General features: G+C 37.3%; 2 protein-coding genes across 4 annotated transcripts in view; one reads left to right on the top strand and one right to left on the bottom strand.

Moving 5' to 3' along the window:
• The window catches only part of KMO (kynurenine 3-monooxygenase), a 91,796-nt gene that overhangs the window by 68,877 nt on the left and 7,912 nt on the right, over positions 1-15,007 (top strand). Inside the window, exons 15-17 of one of the 2 annotated variants that reach the window (XR_005214608.1) lie at positions 1,456-1,608; positions 3,870-4,007; positions 5,779-5,931. Coding sequence is in view for 1 of the 2 variants with exons in the window: in XM_037822036.1 (XP_037677964.1) it covers positions 1,456-1,554 (99 nt within the window). In the remaining variant the exon portion in view is untranslated. Of the gene's footprint in view, positions 1-1,455; positions 1,657-3,869; positions 4,008-5,778; positions 5,932-15,007 lie in introns of those variants that run through there. The other variant, XM_037822036.1, reaches the window with a different exon arrangement.
• OPN3 (opsin 3) overlaps positions 1-15,007 on the bottom strand; it is a 46,400-nt gene that overhangs the window by 18,868 nt on the left and 12,525 nt on the right. The gene's annotated exons all lie outside the window — the stretch shown is intronic.

The raw sequence follows: 15,007 nt of genomic DNA on the forward strand, positions 1-15,007 counted from the left end.
TTCATACCTTGCTGCTTTGATACGTCTGCTCCCTCCATCTGAAATACTGACAAAGATCTCACGGTCTGGAGAACACAGATATGTAAATAAATAATTACAGGAAGCGATACGTGTTACAACAGAGTTGTGTGCAGGGTGCTGGAGAATGCACTTAGAGGAAATACTTATTTCTGCCTGGGGAAATACCAGGGAAGATTTTAAGAGATAGCAATATTTGAATTGAGAAATAGGAAGAGTTTATCAAGTTGACAAGCATAAGGATATTTTGAGGCCAAGGATATAGTGTGTACAAAAGCATTAAGTGAAAAAGCGGTATGCAAATCCATCAGTTTGAGTCAAGTTCTTTGTGATATAACTTGATAACTATGCATTCATTTACAACATGTATCAGGCACATACAATGTGCCAGGCACTGTATTAGGCAATGGAAAACAAAGATGAATTATAAATAGAAATAATTATGAAAAATATAATAGAGGAATGTTTTTAGGGCCAAAGTCGTGGATTCAATTCCAGTTTCTATTACGTGATTGCTTTGTAACTCTAGGACAATTAATTAACATTTCGGAACTTCAATTTTCTCACCAGTAAAATAAGGATAACAGTGCTAAAATGCTGTTTTATTCATTCTGTGTATCACATGAGAATGAGTGCATTTAGTAAAACAATAATGTATAAGGTATTATTATTGAATAGTTGAGTATCTGGGAGCAAAAGGTGGTAGAAGGCACGGAAGCAAGTAGAGCTGTGGAGCTTAAATACATGAGTATATAAAAAATAGAATATGTACAAATACCTGTGAACAGAGTCAATTTCCCCATTTGGACACTAGATGGCCACACTGAATCGTGTATAATTTACCATTTGTCTTTAGACTCTGGGTAAGCAAAGTTTGCACTTCTGTAATTGCTTAGAACAGGTGTTGATTAGGCTGTACTCCATATCTGTCAATACTCTCTAATCCCTAATTGTTAGATTAAAAATTAATACGACACAGTCCATACCTTCAAGAAGCTCACATTGCAGAAGGATATAGGAAAGACTCCAAGTTTGAGAATGAGAGGAGGAACATCCAACTCAACAGTAAGCTTTCTGTGGGAGACAGGTACCACCTGAGTCTTAAAGATTAGATACATTTTAACCAGGCGAAAAAGGAGGGGGAGGGGGAGGAGGGAGTGCTGCTGATCCTATTCCAGGTCGAGGAAAGAGTCTATGCAAACACATGGAGCCTGAAAGAACTTGCCCCGTTTAGGGTACTGCAATTAATTCAGTATGGTAGAAGAAGAGAGTCCTAAAAAGAGAGAAGTTAAAGACTAAGAACTCTCCAGGAAGACTTAAATCCATGTCAAGACTTTGGAATTTATCTCCGGGGATCTGAGGAGCCAATAAACTGCTTTTTCCTCTCCGCTACCACTATATAATTCTAGAGAATTTTGTTTTATTTTTGCTTTGCAGATTTTCCGTATGGAGAGGACCCTCTGGCTGCCATGTGGAAAATGGATTGTGAGGAGTAAAACATCTGTTATTTGGAAACCCAGTGAAGAAACAGGATAATGGTGATGAAGAACTGAACCAACTCAGTGGCATGGGGGAAGGAGAGACGAGGAGGTCCAACAAATTTTAGGGAGATGAATCTTTGTTAGATATGGGAATAAATGAGGAAGAATCCAAGGTAGTCTTGGGTTATTGGGTTGGGTAAATGAATGGCTTTGGCAAGACCATTCACTTGGATAGGAAATGGGGGAGAAATATATTTGGAAGGGAAGATGATTGGGGATCACTCACTTTATTATGGATACTCAGGTCATTTTGAACAAATCATTTCATGGTCTGTTTCAAATTCTCTATCTATAAAATGGGGCAACTGTAAAAACTTGCCTTGGAATTTTAAGAGTTGGCCACCTGAGTGATGACACTGTAAAATCTTCCTGATTAACTGGGTGGCACATTTTCTCAAACTAATGAAAATTCCAGTTTGGTTAATTCAAACCATATATTGATTTGTAGGAAATTTTTAGCCATTCAGTTTAATTACTTTTATCTATATACAGTAACTGAAATAAAACTATTTTAAGGTTGCTTAATAGATACTATTTATTAGTGATCTGTACTCATATTTGAACAATATTAAATGAACGCAATATTTTTAATATATTTGAAGCATTTCATTCTCTCAAGCAAGTATTCAATTCTTTGAAATCTTGTTTACATCATCAATCTTGTGTACATTATTTGTTGAGTAAGCCCTATTCCCTTACTATAATTAACAGTGATAATTTCCATTCACTCTAACATTTATAGTGTGCTTACCATGTGTCAGGCACTGTTCCAAGCAGTTTCCCTGGGTTATCTCATTTAATCCTCATAACAACTCTGTGAGGCATGTAGAAATTATCATCATCCCATATTACAAATGAGGAAACTGAAGCAAAAGAGATAAGTAACTTGTCTAATGTGTCACAAGCTGATAACAGAACCAAGATTCAAAGCACATAGTCTGCTTCCAAAATCCATGCTATGCCATGCTATGCTAGTTTTCTAATTTCCCTTTGGGAATTACCCAAAATTCTAAATTAGTGAAGTAGACTCCACAGAAAGCATAACTAGTCTGTCTGTTACCTACTACAAATCTTCTGTAAGCGTGTCTACCTCTGATATCAGAAGAGATCATTTTTTAACTCAATTTTTTTTTAAGCTGAAGAATTTTAGAGGAAATTAGAGATGACCATCTTCATTTGAATAATGTCTCCTAGCTGTTGGAATAAGCAATTTCCATCTAATCAATTTATAACACCAAAATGATGGTTAGTTTTTAGTATGTATCTTTTATGCATTTACATGATTAGTTCTTGTAAATGAATCCTTCCACATCTGCTTTCCTCCCTTTATCAAATTCTATTTTCAAATATTTATTTAAAAAAAAAAAACTTAATATACTTCATGTTGAGAGCACTAAGACTCAGATCCAAAGGAAACCCAGTATAACATAAAAGTTAAAACCCTTTCCATGTGGTAAAAAAGAGGATGATTTCAGGTAAGCAGTTTAAACGGAGATTTCTTTTTGACTGCCACGTAGAAAGGCAGCCATCCAAATGCCTGGAAGTGGAAGTCCCTTAACAAAAGGATCAATGAATTGCCAGAAGAGAGTCATTGAACACAGTCCTCATAGTGTGGCCTGTGGACTAATTTCTCACAGTTTAAGATACCTGGACTAATGTTGTTCAGTTGTTCTTAGTCATCATTGCTTTTGCTGGTATTTCGTATATTTTTAAAAAAGGAAAGCAAATTTTTCCCACTAAATTTTGTAATTTTTTTAAAATAGGGGAAAAGGAGGGGCAAATAGTTGTAGGTGCCGCAGGTGAAACACAGGGAGTTTGACCACCATTTGTGTCTCCTCCTCCTAGGCTGCCTTGGGCCCCTGCACAGTATCTTAGAAATCATTCAGTTCCTCTCTCCTGTGTTACCTTTATTCAATATCAGCCACCCTCAGTCTGGCTCTACTTGGATTCACAACTTAGCTCCTTGTCTTCATATAGCTCCATTTGAACAGATTACCCAGTTTTAAGCTGTTTGCTTTGGCTCTGATTTGCCACTCCCTAGATTTTGTGTTTTTTTCCTCAATAATTGCTTAATTCCACGCACCATAGCCAAAAGAACGGAGTGCTCTAACTTGGGATAGCGCTTCATTAGAACTGTTTCATGCTATGTCTCTCCTTGTCAGGGAAGGATAGTGAACAAAATGGCTCATAATGGGGGGAAAATGGATAATTATTACACCAGGGGAACCAAGAAAAATTCATTGTGGCTACAGTCCTCAGGTATAGTATGAAAGGACAATTTAAGTATAAAGAACCTTCTCTTTACTTAAGGTTGGGAAGAGTGATGGTCACAAGTACCGTGTAACCAGAGTCTGGAAGACAGTCGGATGGAAGCACTTATCAAGAAAAGAGATATTCTAAATTCCAATCCTCATTCAGCTTTCACACAGAACGAATGTGGCACTGCAGGTAAAGTGGGAACTATATACTTCCTTTGCTTTTACAATTTAAACAATCATAATTATTTCTTCAACACAACAATCTAGAACTCATGATAATTCACCAAAACATGCTCGAGGAAACTAAAGCATGCTCATCTAGCAATACCTTGACTCTGACCCACTTTAGAAACATGTTTACTTGCTTAATTTTTTCTTTCCCCTACCCTGATCTCATATTTTCATTTAAAACTGACAGAAGGCTTTTTCTTTTGAAATATCCTTATATTAATCTCTTTGTTTCATACTACTCCCACTATTCTAGTCCAGGCTCACAGCCCATAAATGATTGCCATGACCTTCTCCAAATTAATTTTTTGTCTGGCCCTTATCATCTATTTGTGCAATAAATACCAGATTAATCAAATAGACTTTGTTTATGTGCCATCCCAGATTACCTGAACAAGCTCACAAGCTTCTACTCCCAACTATGGGCTTTGACCAAAAGTCTTGCCTCCCAGCAATTGTGGTTCTAGACTATAAAGCTCCAACTGCTGCCACTGTCACACCACAGACCTACAGGTAATACCAACCTGCACTCACTAGACGTGTACCCTTGGAGGCTCTGGCTTCCCTGGAGGCTGCCTGGACCTAGCTGACACAACCCATAAACATAAGGATGTTAACACCTCATGGAGCAGACTTGGACCAATATGAATCAGGAGACAGGAAGGAGCCAGAGATTACATTACTTTCACTCTCCTCCCACCCCATGGATTGTTTCAAAATGTTTCAAGTTTCAGTTAGCCTCTCTGAAGTTATCCTGCAAGACCTAGCAATCAGCTGCGTTTTTTTGTGACTCTGCAGTAAGTTAAGGGGTGCATCCTCTCCTATTTGGTCTCCTTTCTTTCCTATCTCACTTCACCATTCTCTTGCTCTTGATTTCCTTGGATTATACTCCTCAATAAACCATTAGTACATAAGCTTTTACCTTAGGCTCTATTTTCTAGGGAATTCGTGATAAGATAGTCATCTTAATACTTTCGTAAGGTCCTCCCTAGCATAATGACTTACAAAGCTCCCTTTAACGTGATGGCTTTCAAGAAACTCCACAGACTCCTCCCACTACCTCGTCACCTTTCTCTTTTACCATGTCCGACTTCTTCAGTGCATGCCACACCCTGCTCATACAGACAAAAGACTATACCTTTGTGGCTGCTGTTTACTACTGCTATACTTTAGTACAAGTCTATGTATGCATGTCTTACATCTCCAATTAAATTGTAAACACCTAAGAGATTAGCACCATGTCTTTTTCTTCTTGACATCCTCCTTGGCACCTGGAATAGTTTATAAGGGATTACTTTATGTTCATTTATGATGATAGAAGTAATGAACATGTGACCAAATTTCTTCTCTAATAAAGAAGAAAAATCCTGAAGTAAATATGGTTTCCCCTGTAATTAGCCAAAACATTAAGTTGAAATGCTGCTAGAAATAGTTACAGTCAACATTCACTAAAAAAAAAAAAAAGTTCTTAAAGACTACCTTCCTACTATTTTTCCTAAAAGATCTTTATTTCAACTCAAAATACTATTTGACAGTCATCACATGACAAAATTTAACTATTAAAAATCCCCATAAAATACCCATTTTATGGATGATATAGTTAAATGGTATTCCTATTAGATTTATCATCTTATTCTCCAATCATAACAATAAATTATAATAATAGCAATACCTTACATCATGTGTATTTTATAATTTTCAATGTACTGTCCCATATATTTTTCTCTTCACAGACATGTGAGACAGGAAAGGCTAATGGTCTCCATAAGAGAGTGGGAAAGGGACTGAGAATCATGACTAATCTAGTTACAAGATGAGTAAGTTTGTGCTTGGATGAGGACCCAGATCTCTGACTACAGTGGAAAGCTTTATCTGGATTTTCCCTGGTAAGACTTGACAAAGCAAGTTGGTTGTGATTAGTGGAGAAGCTTGATGTTTGTTTTAGTTTCCTAGGCTGCTTAATCAAATACCATGAAATGGTTTGGCTTAAACACTGGGTATTTATTAGCTTACAAATTTTGAAGCTGGGAAAACGCCCAAATCAAGGCATCATCAAAGCAATGCTTTCTTCCCAAGACTCTGGCATTCTGGGCTGGCTGCTGGCGACCCTTGGTCCATAGCTTGTCACACAGCAAGGCACATGGTGGTTTCTCCCTGGTCTCTTCCTTCTCTTCTGGGTTCCATTTCAGCTTCTTGCTTCCTGTGTTTTTTTTCTCTCTGAATTTCATTCTCTTATAAAGGACTTCAGTAATAGGATTGAGAGCCATGCTGGGCTGTGCCTTACTGAAGTAACCTCATGAAAAGATCTTACTTACAAATGGGTTCATACCCAGAGGGGTAGATTAAATTTAAGACCATGTTTTTCTTGGGTACATTACAGCTGCAAACCAACACACTTTTTTTTGCTTTTTGTTTTTTTTAATTCTATGAAAAAATTCAACACATGAGTAAACTGTGGGATAGCCATGTGCCCCTGCCTGCAATGACTCTAATTTCTAAATGCTTATCCCTGGATTACTAACCTTGCATCAGATGAAGAATATCTGAGGTCGCCCAGAAGAGCAAATTAAAAATATGAGGGGGTGAGAGCTGCAAGAAGGTGGCTGGATGGCACCTGGAGTATTTCTGGGCCCAAGGGACTCTGCAACAGGCCAAGGGGTCAGCGACCCAAAGGCTGAGGAGTTACTTACCAGACAGAGCCCCTAAAAACACTAGCTAGGGGTGGGTTTTTTAGACCTTTGTTTCCTAAATTTGGGGAAATGTACTTTGGATTGGTGATTCTCTCTTCTTGTAATGTTTAGTATTTAGGGTGACTTTTTATGGAAAATGATAGCTTTACATGTAACATTTTCTGATATTTAATACTCAATTTTCCCATTCAATTATTATTTGATAAATGCATTATTTAATAAACAATTATTATTAAAATGTATAACTATGAGGGACTCTCAGAGGCACCAAGTTAAATCTTCTTTCAGTCATTTATCATTTACCAAGTTCTTAAAGGAGCTAGTTTAAGTTTCTAGCAGTTGGAAACAACTCTGATTCCATTTTAAGTCATTTTCTATTATTATGCAGCTGACTCAAGTGGAGAGTATCAAAACACAGCCAGAGGACCTGTGGCACTTTTCTCTCAAGAAAGCTCTAATTGCATGTGAATGATATAAGACACTTCAGGACCAGAAAAGGAGAATGGGAAAAAGAGATTAAGAAGCTTGTCAGGATGTGTTAAGAAAAAAATAATTGCTATCGCCAGAGCAGTGCAATACCAGGACAAAATACTTGAATTCTAAAACACAAATTTGTGTGGTGGTGGCATATAAAATAAAACTCATCTTGGTAACTGGGATGGGACATTGGGTAGGCAAGAAAATATCATCTCCTGGAAAGTCTTAGTCATCCTGAGCTGTTACTGAGATCAAAGAGAATGCTAAACAAAGAGCTAAAGAAAAATTGGAAGCTGGGAGGGTAGGGGGTAGGGGGTTGGAATTTTATAAATTTTGCCTAAGGCCAAAAGCTAATAGGCATTAGAGCAGGGCTGATTCCCAGCCCATCCAAATTCTATTATTTTAAGCTTCTCTCCCATATCGCCAAGTTGGTCTCAATATGGATGTAACTCTCCTCCTCCATGTTCAATTAAAAACCCTCCAGATAACAGCAGCAGATCTCTTGGTAGGAACAGTGATTCCAAATGCCAGTTCTTGAAATAACTCCACACAAAAATTCTGAGATTTTAAAATATGCTGAGATTTTTCAAAATGCTGATTCCTACTGATTCAGTAGACCTGGAGTGAAACCTGAGAGTCTACTGTTTAATACAAGACTCCTCTGATGATTCTGATCGAATTTTGGAACCACTGGTCTAGCTTAAAATCATGTTTCCTTGAATATAACCCCTGTGGCTATTTGCTCATTTCCCAGATTTTCCTCAGGAGACCCAATCACCAATGGAAGAAGAAACCATGCATATCTCTCTGAGTCCTGCACTTGTTACATCAAGAGATGCAGTACAGATCTCTTTTCACTATATCGTTTGATCCCATGTCAATCAGCAGGCACAGTGGTGGCCTGCTCACTTCCCTCTGACAGATTCCAGCCAGGCAACTCATATCTGCTCCAGCCACTGAAGTCTTATGTCACTACCTCTACCTTTTTCAGTAGCACATCCTGGGTAGTAGCATAGGACTGGAAATCCACATTAGTATTTCATGGAATGAGTCCCTCTCTTCAGCGAGAAGACTTGCATATTATAGGCTTTCAGTGGCTTAAGGTTTTCTTTTCTCATTGTGCCATATTCTTTTGCTTACCTAAATCTTTTGACTTATTTAGTCTATATTTTTGGGCTTCTTCCATTTTCTCTAAGGACTCTTCTACATCTTTAAGAAATAGAGAATAAAGAGATATTCCTCAAGCCCCCAACAGAGAGACAGGTGTATGTGTGTGTGTGTGCATGTATATGTACAAGTACATGTATATATATTTTTTCAGATATAATTGAGGATCTCCCCAGGCAGGGAAACAGCACATGCAAATCAGTGCTCTTTTGCCTTTTCTGCCTGTAATCTTTGGTTCTTTAGAGATCTTCCTATATCAACACTGCCACATTCCTTGGTGCTTTCAATTTTTCAAGAAAACTTCCCAGTTGTCTCATTCTGGACTCTAAAACTTGCCTGCCTTTCTCCTATTTGCTGCACACGTCTGTGGTTACCTCTGGGAGGGAAGAGGTAGAATGGGACTGGAGAGAGGGAAACATAGATGAGTTTTATCCATAATATTTTATTTCTTGAAAGGAGGATTTAAAAATAGAGCTATTAATAGCGGTTCACTTTGGGTTTTAGATACATGGGTATTGATTATATTATACTTTGCACTTTATTTTTAAAAGTTTTAAATAATTTACAAAATTAAAAAAAATTCATTGAGGATACGGAGCTAACAAGTAGTAGACAAAAGGAAGTTTTGCTCTTAAACAATAGAAATGGGGCTGGTCACAACAAATCAAGGGACAACCGAGGATGGTGACTAGATTGTAAACTGATGGGAATTATCCTGAAGGGAGATTGAAACAAGTGTGAATGAGAGAAGTGATAGCCAAAGAATCTCTGTATTCCCTGAACATCTGTGTGATAGCGTGAGTTAAATTCTGCAACCTTACTATGCGTGTGAGTGTTGAAGGAGCAAAGGCTGTTTACATGGTGTGTTAGTGAAAAGACAGCTTCTGCTTGGGGATGGGGAGATCAGGGTCTTTGGGAGCAGCCAGGGTTAAATTAAAGGGAGGAGGTAGAGAGAATGTTCAGAGATGTTGAAGACATAGGGGAATTTAATGCTCACAAAGGGTAGAAGCTCAGATTGGATCAGATTAGGAAATAATACTGGGCCATAAAGAAATGTGAATCCAGTTATGGATAACTGGAGAGGCTTTCCTTTCTGACACTGACATAAGCAGGGTTGTGATATATGATGGGATTAGTTCTGATAATCTTTTAGAGGGAAGTAAAGAGTGCTTCTAGGATCTGGGTCCTGAATGATTTGCTTAGTGGTATGCTGCTTTGGGGAACATGTGCTCTCTCAGATTTCACACTGTGGACTTTTGGATTACTTTTAACTTTTCAGTATTATAAGAGTGCTGTGAAGAGAGACAGTATAGCACAGAGAAACAGGGCACTGGGTTCAGTTCTGTATCCTCCATGTTTTGTGTGACCTTGAACAAGTTAATCTCCTGGTGCTTTAATTTCCTTAACTGTAAAATGGAGTAAGAATAGTACCTACCTACCTCACAGAGCTGGGATGAAGTTTAAGAGTTAATTAATATGCATAAAGCACTTATAATAGTATGTGGCACATGTTAGCTGTGGACATAATAATCTAAGTAACCATATAAATTACATACATCTATTATTAGCTCCTTAAGATAAATTGTTGGTGATATAATTGTTCGGTGAGAAGGAGTAGAAAATCTTAATGTTTTCAATACAATTTGCCAAAATATCCACCAGAACAGAAATTAAATCCCCACCACCATGTCATCAGATACATCCCTCTTATTCATGTCATAATACACAACAACCCACCACCCACCAAGCAATCCATTACAATTGCCTTCCATATACCCACTAACCCAGAATGTAGGAGCTTTGCATGGTAATCTGTGTATTGAACAAAAGGCCTTTTACTTCCTGTGCACTCTTCAGTTTAAAACCATTTACTAGAATTTCATCAATTGATAAATCAATAAATTCCTAAAGCATTAGTTTACCCAACCTCTTTGCAATCTCAACTCTTTGGACCAGACTTTTTGAAAGTCCCTTTGGCTTCTGTAACACTACTCTCTCCTGCATCATCTATTTTTATGCCAGCTGTCTTTTTGTTTTTGTTATTTTTTTTTCTTTAAGGAAAAAGCAAATGAATTATCTTGCGTTATTGGGAAGTCCAGTGTGGCACTACCTTCAAGCACAATTATATACAGGGCCTGAAGTAATGTCATCAAGGTTCTCCCATTATTGGCTTGGTGTCTTGTTCCCTTGCCTAAGCCTCAACAGGATCTCTCTGGTAATCCAGGTACTAGGAGTTTCTGACTCACATTCTTGAAGCTTAACAAGCCCGTTGGAGGAGTGGGGGCATACCTAGGAATCTTAGAAAAGGAAATCTTTCCTGGGCAGAACCAACCCAGGGGGTGGGAGTTACTGTCAAATAAGGCGGGACACCATATTCAGCATTCCCACCAGGTCCATATGTATCAACTCTCACTTTTCTTCTGATTTGTCTTCTTTTCTTGCAGCACCCACATCCAATCAATAGCTAAATCATTCTGATTTAATCTCAATAGTTCTTAAATCTGTCCTTCTCTGACCTTACTTCTTGCCCTAATTCAGACCCTCATCATCTCTTGCCAAACTATTTTAACACCTTTCTGTCTGGTTTCCCTTCTCCATTCTAGCCTACCTTGGGTTCATCCTTCATGAAGACATCAGGATTATATATCCAGATGCAACTCATCTCATTGTTTAGTAAACATTAAAAGTGCTTTCCCATCAGGATAAAGGCTAAACTCTTCTTGCTGGCATTCAAGGCCCTCCAAGACTTCCTAGTACCATCCTCTGATACACTATCACCTTGTACGAGCAAAACCAAACCCATTTGCTTTTTCCTCAAAGCCTGTTCCCAAACTTGTTAAATGCATTAAATTCACTTAAGTACCAAAGCTGAAAATTTGGAGTCATTTTTAATTCTTTTCTCTACCTTATCCTTGACATGCAGTCATTTTCTAGGCCGTTTCTGTCTCCAAATTTTTTTCTGCCTCTTTCTTTACCATTGCCTTGCCCTACTCAGGCCTTACCTTGTTTAATCTCCCTTCTGATCACCTCCCCTTCAGCTTCTTTCCAACTTCCTCCACACAACCACCAGGTAAACCTTTTAAAATTTGTCTCATATAGAAAAACCTTCAGCAGCTCTTCAGTGAATAAAAGTTCAAAGCTTAGCATCCTATGCAAGACTACTCACAGTTGGGACGCTATCCTGCATGTCCCGCCCCACCCCACCAGTTCAAAGTATTCCATGCTTTAGCCATGTCCTCGACCCTCCGTGCCTTTATTTCTGCTATTCTCCCTACACGGGACGTCAATCTTCATATAGGCCTGTTGAAATCCTTCTCAACTTTCAGGTCCCAGCCCAAATACCTTTTATTTTTTGAAGCCTCCCAGATTTCTTTAGGCAGACTTTAAATAACTTCTTGTGCATCTATTAAACTTACATATCTTATAGAAATTATCAGCCTGATTTACATAATGATTAATTATGCATCAATGTCTGCCCCAATAGATTGAGTCCCACTACTTAACAATTCTGTATCTTTGTGGAAAGTTACTGAGCTTGGTTTTGTTTCTACAAATGGAAACAATACCTACCTCACATGGTTGTTTTAATGAGATAATGTATGATAATGTATGTGAAGAAACCAAATGTTCCTGGCACATTTTTTACTTAACATTTGTTCCTGGGACTTAATTTGATACCTCTTTGAAGACACCATATCACATCTCAATCAGAACATGTGGGTTAATATGTGGGCTATGGAGATAGATTGCCTGGATTTGAAGTCTGCTTCTACCACTTACTTACCAGTTGTCAAGTTCTTGGTCTTCACAGTGTCTCAGTTTCCCCATCTGCAAATAGGGATAATAAGGGTACCTACGAAATTGGGTTATGAGGATTAAATAAAATAAATATAGCAACCACTTAGAGTAGTACTTGGCATATAGTAAGGGCTTATTAAGTGTTGTAATGATTATTTCTGTATTCTGTAATACAGAAACGGGGATAGTCAGTTGCTCAAAAAATGTTGCATTGTATTGAACCCTGTTTCACTTTGCAGTGTAATCTAGTAAAGTTCTTCTCTGCATCAAGAATACTGATTTCATTTCATTACAATGAAATATTTTTCTGTAGTTTTTAACACCCATCTATAAAATGTCAAGATAAATATACTTGTCTCACTGCTGCTCTGTCTCACTGCTGCTCTGTCTCACTGCTTGGTGAAACACCAGTGAGTATAAATGTGAGGACAAGTCAATTTTGAGTGGTTTTTATAGTCTTGTATTGACTTATCTGAAATTCACAGGATATTTTTATATACATGTGATTTGACTAATTTGCATAAAGCACTATCAAGTGAATAGTGCCCTACCTCCCAAAAGAGTATCTTAAAATGTTGTTTACATTGATTTTTGAGGTAGCTACAGTGTATAGAAAGGTATCATCTTCTCAATTCTACAATTGCCTTGCAGACTTTTAAAAAGAAACACCCACAAAATCACTAATCTATATCTGACAATTGGAGCAAGAAAAGAAATATTCCCTAATTCTCTGAATTTTGTTTTGGAATTTTAAGTTACCATAAACCTTTAGAAGGAAGTCACTGCTGATTGGTTATGGAAGGGAAGTGGGGATTGGAGAGTGGGACTTATATATGGGGAGAGTGGATTATTTAAATGTTCCCTATTTTTAGGATAAGCTATTGACTTGTATAGGCTTATCCTAAAACTAATTATCGGTACTAATAATACAAGGAACCAGGCCTTATGGTTCTGAAAATTTTTCCCAGAGATTAGCCCCAGCAGTCTTCTTTTCCTAGGAGGTAATGAAGGGAAAAGAAGGTTACGCAAGGAGATCTGCTGGAAACTGCTAGATGGGTCTTTCAATTAGTCAATCATTTTTGGATGCCTGTGATGTGTAAGAAGCTGCAGAGAATGTAGAGGTAAAACACACATAGTCTTTGTTTAAATGAGATTATAATCTCAGAACAAATTATTTCCAGTGCAGATCTCACCTTTTGCTTCTTCCTTTTAATAAACTCCTAGTTGTTATTTGTGTTTCAACAGCAGGAGCATAATAAATTATGAAGTCATAAAATCTGACTGTTAACAAGAGCACATGTAGTTCTTTTCTCTATATTTCACTTAACTCATTTTAGGAAATAGCTATTATAGTGTTAATTACATAGAAACAAGATTCCCTGCTCTTCCTCAGCAGTATTTTTCCCCCAGATTTCTCCCTTATAATGGGTAATAAAATACTGAAATTGGTATAAAAGATTTAACCATAAATTAAACATCCATATATAATGAAATTAACTTAGAATGGTACAAAATAAGTTTCCCCATAGTGGATTAGCAAAATTTTTGTTCTTATTTTTAAATATAAGGGGTGAATAAATAAAGGAACAAATAAGAGTCTCAAACAGAAATAGGTCACTCAAGGGCTTTCATTATATGACCTGTAATGTAAAAAGAACTGGCTACACTACTGTCCCCAAGGATTCTTATTTCTCTAAAACTACAAAGTGCTTACAGATTTATCTCCCTCAGACTGAACTATAACTAGGTATTATCTTCCTGCTAGTTTGTCAACCTTGTATCTTTGAGTCCATAAATTATTCCTTCTCCCTTTGACAAATGTATATCCATTAACATTAAATTGTTGTCAGACTGCATGGTATGTGAATATATCGCAATAAAATGAATAAAAAAAAAACTGTTGCCAGAGTATATTAAATGTTAAATACATATTTAGCAATAAGCAAATGCCAAAATCATAAGACAACAGCAGAGAGTAGTAAAGATATATATATATAGGCTCTTGACATAAATACCAGGATAAAGAAACTGTTTTGATTTCAGTGTTAGTTTAAATAATCACTTCTCCCTTTTCCAATCCCTCAGCCCATTTTAGTTACACAAATTATAATTTATAGGATTACTTTTGTTGTTTGTTGAAAGACAAATACAACATTCTAGAAGCCATCCCTTTTTAAATGATTTGTGTTATGCAACCTTACACATAACTCTCTTCAGATGGAGGCTGGAGAATTGAATTGCATTTCAATTCTTACAAGGGATCTGAATACTTACTCGGAGTGAGCCCAGGCAAGTCACTTAATTCCTCCAAGCTTTAGTTATAAAATGAGTATATATCTGCCCTTTCTTACCATACGTAATTGTTCTGAGGACCACAAAGTAAATGCAGTTGTCCAGAAGTATTTATACAAATGCGGTAGCCATACTGCTCTCATTAATATTCATATTAAATTCTTTCCGATGAATCACTGTTTCTGTCATGCTACACGCAATAGAGAAAGCTGGAGCCATTGTGCCCCCTGCTGTTGAAATGTGAATCCATTTGGCTGTTTGTTAAAAGGAAAAGAAATATACTGGTAACTGTTTACAATGAAGGTTAAAATGGTAAGATAAAAATTTAAAATCTCCAAGGAGGAAGCAGCTACATCAATGCCACAGGGGCACAATTTCTAAGTGTCCCATAAAAATGAAGGTAAATAACAATCGTAAGCAGAATTTCTTGGTCTTGAAATTTTATGATTTGCTTCTTTGATTTCTTTCATCTTGCCACTCTCTAAAGCCCTCAATGCCTTGGGCTTCCGGAATCCAATCTTACCTACCTTCTCTTCAA

This window comes from Choloepus didactylus, chromosome 2 (assembly GCF_015220235.1).
Source record: "Choloepus didactylus isolate mChoDid1 chromosome 2, mChoDid1.pri, whole genome shotgun sequence".
In the NCBI taxonomy this organism is placed as follows: Eukaryota; Metazoa; Chordata; class Mammalia; order Pilosa; family Megalonychidae; genus Choloepus; species Choloepus didactylus.